At 50.6% G+C, this 6,897-nt stretch overlaps 1 protein-coding gene across 1 annotated transcript in view; it reads right to left on the bottom strand.

Annotated features, from left to right (window-relative positions):
* Window positions 1–3,401: 3,401 nt before the first annotated feature.
* Window positions 3,402–6,897, bottom strand: part of LOC142913973 (coxsackievirus and adenovirus receptor homolog) — a 69,381-nt gene continuing 65,885 nt past the window's right edge. The window contains exons 6-7 of the mRNA XM_076061096.1: window positions 5,816–5,963; window positions 3,402–4,558 (exon numbers count right to left, since the gene is read on the bottom strand). Of these exons, the coding sequence (XP_075917211.1) occupies window positions 4,489–4,558; window positions 5,816–5,963 (218 nt within the window). The 3' untranslated portion in view covers window positions 3,402–4,488. The remainder of the gene's footprint in view (window positions 4,559–5,815; window positions 5,964–6,897) is intronic.

Below are 6,897 nucleotides of genomic sequence, written 5' to 3'. Positions count from 1 at the left end.
TTTGTTGTGGGAGAGAGGTGAGGGAGGTGAGGGAGGGAGGTGAGGGAGGTGAGGGAGGTGAGGGAGATGAGGGAGGGAGGTGAGGGAGGTGAGGTGAGGTGAGGGAGGTGAGGGAGGTGAGGGAGGGAGGTGAGGGAGGTGAGAGAGGTGAGGGAGGTGAGGGAGGTGAGAGAGGGAGGTGAGGTGAGGGAGGTGAGGGAGGTGAAGGAGGTGAGGTGAGAGAGGGAGGTGAGGGAGGTGAGGGAAGAGGGAGGGAGTTAGCATATAATTTAGCATTGAAATGGCTGAGTGATTAGCTTGTGACTGGTCACAGAAATAGCTATGTTAAAAGTTAAAGCATACACATCCGCAGAGGCACCCCTTGACAAAGGAATTAGCATAGAATTTAGCATTGAAATAGCTAAGTTAAAGCATACACATCCGCAGAGGCACCCCTTGACAAAGGAATTAGCATAGAATTTAGCATTGAAATAGCTGAGTGATTAGCTTGTAACTGGTCACAGAAATAGCTATGTTAAAGTCAGAGCATACACATTCACCGAGGCACTTAGTACAAATCAAACAGGAGAATTTAGCATTGAAATAACTAGGCGAATTTCGCATTGAAATAACTGAGTGATTAGCTAGTGACTGGTCACAGAAATGGCTATGTTGAAGTCAAGGCCTACACATCTGAGCTATTCAAAGTACTATATAGTGAACCAATAAAAAACTAAAATATAAATTACCTTAATGTTATCAATAAACTCTATATTCTCCAATCAGCTAAGCTACCAACAATAAGTCGTTATATATCACAATGCTATATGGCGAAAAAATGGGTGGATTCTTACCCTCAACTTTAGCAACACGGATAGCTACGGGCCCCGTTCAGACGGACGAGTTCATCCATGGTCGGAACAGAGGAGGGGGAGAGAGACAGCTGCGAGGCGCTATTATACTCTATGTTGTAAACCATACCATTAACCGTGGTGTGAGAGGTATTAAGAGTCAAGGCTGGCGAAAGAGCTGCGGTCTGAAGGTCATCGTAAAATACAATTAAGAACAGAAATGGTTTAAAACATCTTTCCAATGGTTACTAAGCCAGAATCCATCCTCTCGGTTGAAATTGTCTCTGTGCTTGTATATGTGAATGGCCTCATGAACGAATCTCTCATGGTAGCCGGTTGGTTTGCAAAGAACCTCCGTCTTGGAGAAGTCAATGTCATGTGAGCCCACTGAATTATAACAGTGATCTTCCACGGCAGAGGAGTTCGTTCTATCGTGTTTCAAGTCTGCTTTATGTTCGCGGATGCTGTCCGAGATATGTCGTTTGGTTTCTCCAATGTAGCTACTACCACAGAGGCACTTTAGTTTGTAAACGCCCGGGTACTGTATGTCTGGAACAGCATCTTTCACAGATGGAATTAAATCACGGATTTTATGTTCTGTGTTGAATCGGACCTGGATCTTGTGTTTATTCAGGATTTTGGAGCTCTTTTTAGTGACCCCTGCAATGTAGGGTAAGGTGATGGTTTTGAGTGGCTCCACAAGAGGATCCTACTTCATGACTGGAGTGATGGCTTTGCGGATTGTGTAGTCGGAGTAACCATTAGCCCTGAGAGCCTGGTGTACGTGCTTGAGTTCACTGGTAATGTGTTCCTGGTCGGCAATGCATTGGGCTCTATGGTATAGAGTCTTGATGAGGGAGTTCTTCTGGGATGGATGGTGGTGGGAATCCGGTTTCAAGTAAGCATCTGTATGGGTAGCTTTCCTGTAGACAGAGTGGCTCATTGAACCATCATGTCTTCTTTTAATTAAGACATCCAAAAAGGGTAGTTTGCCATCTTTTTCGACCTCCATGGTAAATCTGATGGCTGGGTGTATGGAATTGATGTGGTCGCGGAATTGGTCTAGAGCAGGCTGGCCATGTGGCCAGATGACAAAGGTGTCATCAACGTACCTCTTCCATAAGGTCGTGCGTAGAGTGGCAGTCTGGATGGCGTCAGTTTCAATTTTTTCCATGAATACGTTGGCTACAACCGGAGATAGGGGGGAGCCCATTGGGGTGCCCTCAGTTTGTTTGTTGAAAGCTCCATTCCAGGTGAAGTATGTGTTGGTTAAGCAATGTCTCACCAGGGGGGGTACATCAGTATGCAGTCCTTGATGAACCAGGTCTTCAATGATAGCGATGGTGTCAGGTACCGGGACTTTGGTGAACAAGGACACCACATCAAAACTGACAAGCAGGTCGTCTGGGGACAGGGAAATGCCTTTGATTGTCGATACCAGGTGAGTAGAATTTAGTACCGCAGAGGTGGTTTTTCCAGTGAAAGGTCGCAGTATACTGGAAAAACCACCTCTGCGGTACTAAATTCTACTCACCTGGTATCGACAATCAAAGGCATTTCCCTGTCCCCAGACGACCTGCTTGTCAGTTTTGATGTGGTGTCCTTGTTCACCAAAGTCCCGGTACCTGACACCATCGCTATCATTGAAGACCTGGTTCATCAAGGACTGCATAATGATGTACCCCCCCTGGTGAGACATTGCTTAACCAACACATACTTCACCTGGAATGGAACTTTCTACAAACAAACTGAGGGCACGCCAATGGGCTCCCCCCTATCTCCGGTTGTAGCCAACGAATTCATGGAAAAATTTGAAACTGACGCCATCCAGACTGCCACTCTACGCCCGACCTTATGGAAGAGGTACGTTGATGACACCTTTGTCATCTGGCCACATGGCCAGCCTGCTCGAGACCAATTCCGCGACCACATCAATTCCATACACCCAGCCATCAGATTTACCATGGAGGTCGAAAAAGATGGCAAACTACCCTTTTTGGATGTCTTAATTAAAAGGAGACATGATGGTTCAATGAGCCACTCTGTCTACAGGAAAGCTACCCATACAGATGCTTACTTGAAACCGGATTCCCACCACCATCCATCCCAGAAGAACTCCCTCATCAAGACTCTATACCATAGAGCCCAATGCATTTCCGACCAGGAACACATTACCAGTGAACTCAAGCACGTACACCAGGCTCTCAGGGCTAATGGTTACTCCGACTACACAATCCGCAAAGCCATCACTCCAGTCATGAAGAAGGATCCTCTTGTGGAGCCACTCAAAACCATCACCTTACCCTACATTGCAGGGGTCACTAAAAAGATCTCCAAAATCCTGAATAAACACAAGATCCAGGTCCGATTCAACACAGTACATAAAATCCGTGATTTAGTTCCATCTGTAAAAGATGCTGTTCCAGACATACAGTACCCGGGCATTTACAAACTAAAGTGGCTCTGTGGTAGTAGCTACATTGGAGAAACCAAACGACATATCTCGGACCGCATCCGCGAACATAAAGCAGACTTGAAACACGGTAGAACGAACTCCTCTGCCGTGGCAGATCACTGTTATAATTCAGTGGGCTCACATGACATTGACTTCTCCAAGATGGAGGTTCTTTGCAAACCAACCGGCTACCATGAGAGATTCGTTCATGAGGCCATTCACATATACAAGCACAGAGACAATTTCAACCGAGAAGATGGATTCTGGCTTAGTAACCATTGGAAAGATGTTTAAAACCATTTCTGTTCTTAATTAATTGTATTTTACGATGACCTTCAGACCGCAGCTCTTTCGCCAGCCTTGACTCTTAATACCTCTCACACCACGGTTAATGGTATGGTTTACAACATGGAGTATAATAGCGCCTCGCAGCTGTCTCTCTCCCCCTCCTCTGTTCCGACCATGGATGAACTCGTCCGTCTGAACGGGACCCGTAGCTATCCGTGTTGCTAAAGTTGAGGGTAAGAATCCACCCATTTTTTCGCCATATAGCATTGTGATATATAACGACTTATTGTTGGTAGCTTAGCTGATTGGAGAATATAGAGTTTATTGATAACATTAAGGTAATTTATATTTTAGTTTTTTATTGGTTCACTATATAGTACTGTGAATAGCTCAGATGTGTAGGCCTTGACTTCAACATAGCCATTTCTGTGACCAGTCACTAGCTAATCACTCAGTTATTTCAATGCTAAATTCGCCTAGTTATTTCAATGCTAAATTCTCCTGTTTGATTTGTACTAAGTGCCTCGGTGAATGTGTATGCTCTGACTTTAACATAGCTATTTCTGTGACCAGTTACAAGCTAATCACTCAGCTATTTCAATGCTAAATTCTATGCTAATTCCTTTGTCAAGGGGTGCCTCTGCGGATGTGTATGCTTTAACTTTTAACATAGCCATTTCTGTGACCAGTCACAAGCTAATCACTCAGCCATTTCAATGCTAAATTATATGCTAATTCTTTTGTCAAGGCGCTTTGTTTCCTCTCACACAGCTTAAAGGTCGTGATCTGAACGTGGCTTTTTCACTCCAGCGCTGTCCTACCAGACAGTCTCGTCCCTTCACCTGATGAAGGCCGCTTGTGTTGTGGCCGAAACGTCGTGAGAATATTATTGCGTTATATCATTTGATCAATTTATTATTTTATTCTCATTCTACGTGACTTTACCGAAAGAACCAAAGAAGATGAATCATTGCAGTTACGAAAGCTTTAAATCGAAATTTAGAGGGAGGGAGGTGAGGGAGGTGAGGGAGGTGAGGGAGGTGAGGGAGAGAGGGAGGGAGGTGAGGGAGGGGATCAGACAAACGTCCATCTGTTAAAGTCACGACTGCTCAGAATCTCAAGAATCAAGAATGTGTATTCAGGCTGTAGGAGGAAAGGAATCCGATGAGCTCTGAAGCTCTCTTTCACCGAGGTGCAGTGAGGGCAGGGGCTCAGCGAGTTGATGCTCACACACACACGGACGCTTCCACTTGCTGGAGTTTGTCCTCCGACTGTCACCGTCCGAGAATCTCAGGCAGATTCGGACCAACGCTGCTGCTGCAGCTGTGCGAGTGGGCGAGTGAGTCAGTGGGCGAGTGAGTCAGTGGGCGAGTGTGGTCAGTGGGCGAGTGAGTCAGTGGGCGTCTGGGTCAGTGGGTGAGTGAGTCAGTGGGTCAGTGGGCGAGTGGGTCAGTGGGCGAGTGGGTGAGTGGGTCAGTGGGCGAGTGGGCGAGTGGGTCAGTGGGCGAGTGGGCGAGTGGGTCAGTGGGTCAGTGGGCGAGTGGGTCAGTGGGCGAGTGGGTCAGTGGGTCAGTGGGCGAGTGGGTCAGTGGGCGAGTGGGCGACTGAGTCAGTGGGCGAGTGAGTCAGTGGGCTAGTGGGTCAGTGGGCGAGTGGGCGAGTGGGTCAGTAGGCGAGTGGGTCAGTGGGCGAGTGGGTCAGAGGCCGAGTGGGCGAATGGGTCAGTGGGCGAGTGGGTGAGTGGGTCAGTGGGCGAGTGGGTCAGTGGGCGAGTGGGTCAGTGGGTGAGTGGGTCAGAGGCCGAGTTGGCGAATGGGTCAGTGGGCGAGTGGGTGAGTGGGTCAGTGGGCGAGTGGGTCAGTGGGCGAGTGGGTCAGTGGGCGAGTGGGTCAGTGGGCGAGTGAGTCAGTGGGCGAGTGGGTCAGTGGGTCAGTGGGCGAGTGGGCGAGTGGGTCAGTGGGCGAGTGGGCGAGTGTGTCAGTGGGCGACTGAGTCAGTGGGCAAGTGGGCGAGTGGGCGAGTGATTCAGTGGGTGAGCGGGCGAGTGGGCGAGTGGGTCAGTGGGCGAGTGAGTCAGTGGGTCAGTGGGCGAGTGGGTCAGTGGGCGAGTGAGTCAGTGGGTGAGTGAGTCAGTGGGCGAGTGGGTCAGTGGGCGAGCGAGCAGGTAAGCGAGCGGGTAAAGAAAGTGAGCGGGCGGCCCGGGCTAGCGGGCGGGCGATCGAGCGAGCGGGTGGGCCCTCACCGGATGTCGTTGTGGCGGTAGTCTCGGTCCCACGCCGCCTTGCGCTTGAGCAGCGGGTACAGGACGAGGAAGCCGATGGCGGCGACGACGACGAGGAGGAGGAGCACGCCCATCACGGCGCCCGTCACGACGCCGGCGTTAGCGCTCGCTGCACACGACACGATCACCCACACACGCGTAACCTTCACAGACTGTAGGGGAAAGTGCTGTCTGTAACAGACTGTAGGGGCAAGTGCTGTCTCTAACAGACTGTAGGGGCAAGTGCTGTCTGTAACAGACTGTAGGGGCGAGTGCTGCCTGTAACAGACTGTAGGGGCAAGTGCTGTCTGTAACAGACTGTAGGGGAAAGTGCTGGCTGTAACAGACTGTAGGGGCAAGTGCTGTCTGTAACAGACTGTAGGGGAAAGTGCTGTCTGTAACAGACTGTCAGGGCGAGTGCTGTCTGTAACAGACTGTAGGGGAAAGTGCTGTCTGTAACAGACTGTAGGGGCAAGTGCTGTTAGCGAGCAGCAGCAGCTATGAAAGCCGGAACGGTACACGAGGGGGTGGGTGGCCAGCACCACGCCCGGCCGCCTTTGTCTCCCCAGTGGCGATGTTTACACACCGCACCAGGTACTCATTTGAGGCCGTGTCGACCGAGCGGAGGCCCAGGGACCGGTTCAGATAATGGTCACCGGCGGTGTTGGCCGTGAGCGGGAATCGAACCCCGGGTCGCCGGGTTCGTAGCACAGCCACACGCACACACACACACACACGTACACACAACAACCGCCATTCGCCACTAAGTGGCGGTGACGTCACCACGACGCTTGTGCCAGGCTATGTGCACCCTGAGGCCACGTGAAGTGTCGAACGCCCGCTGGCAGGAGGTCACGGGGCAGACCCAGGTGCCACGGGTCGACTGACTGAGATGACTGCCTGATGCACCACCTGTGCCCCCTACTGTGCCAACCTGCTGTGCTTTAGCCACCCGGCGCTCCGCTCGTTGTTCTGAGCGTCGCTCCTCCGCCCTCCGTTGTTGTTGGAGGGCGACTGCCTCCAACTGCCCAGTAGCATCCTTCACGAGCCTCCTCCACAGAGGC

Source organism: Petromyzon marinus, unplaced genomic scaffold (genome assembly GCF_048934315.1).
Source record: "Petromyzon marinus isolate PM22_M1 ecotype Great Lakes invasive population unplaced genomic scaffold, UKy_Petmar_22M1.pri1.0 PM_G_Scaffold_27, whole genome shotgun sequence".
Lineage (NCBI taxonomy): Eukaryota > Metazoa > Chordata > Hyperoartia > Petromyzontiformes > Petromyzontidae > Petromyzon > Petromyzon marinus.
The sequence above is the reverse complement of the archived record's forward strand: the minus strand, read 5'-3'. Positions and strand labels throughout refer to the sequence as shown.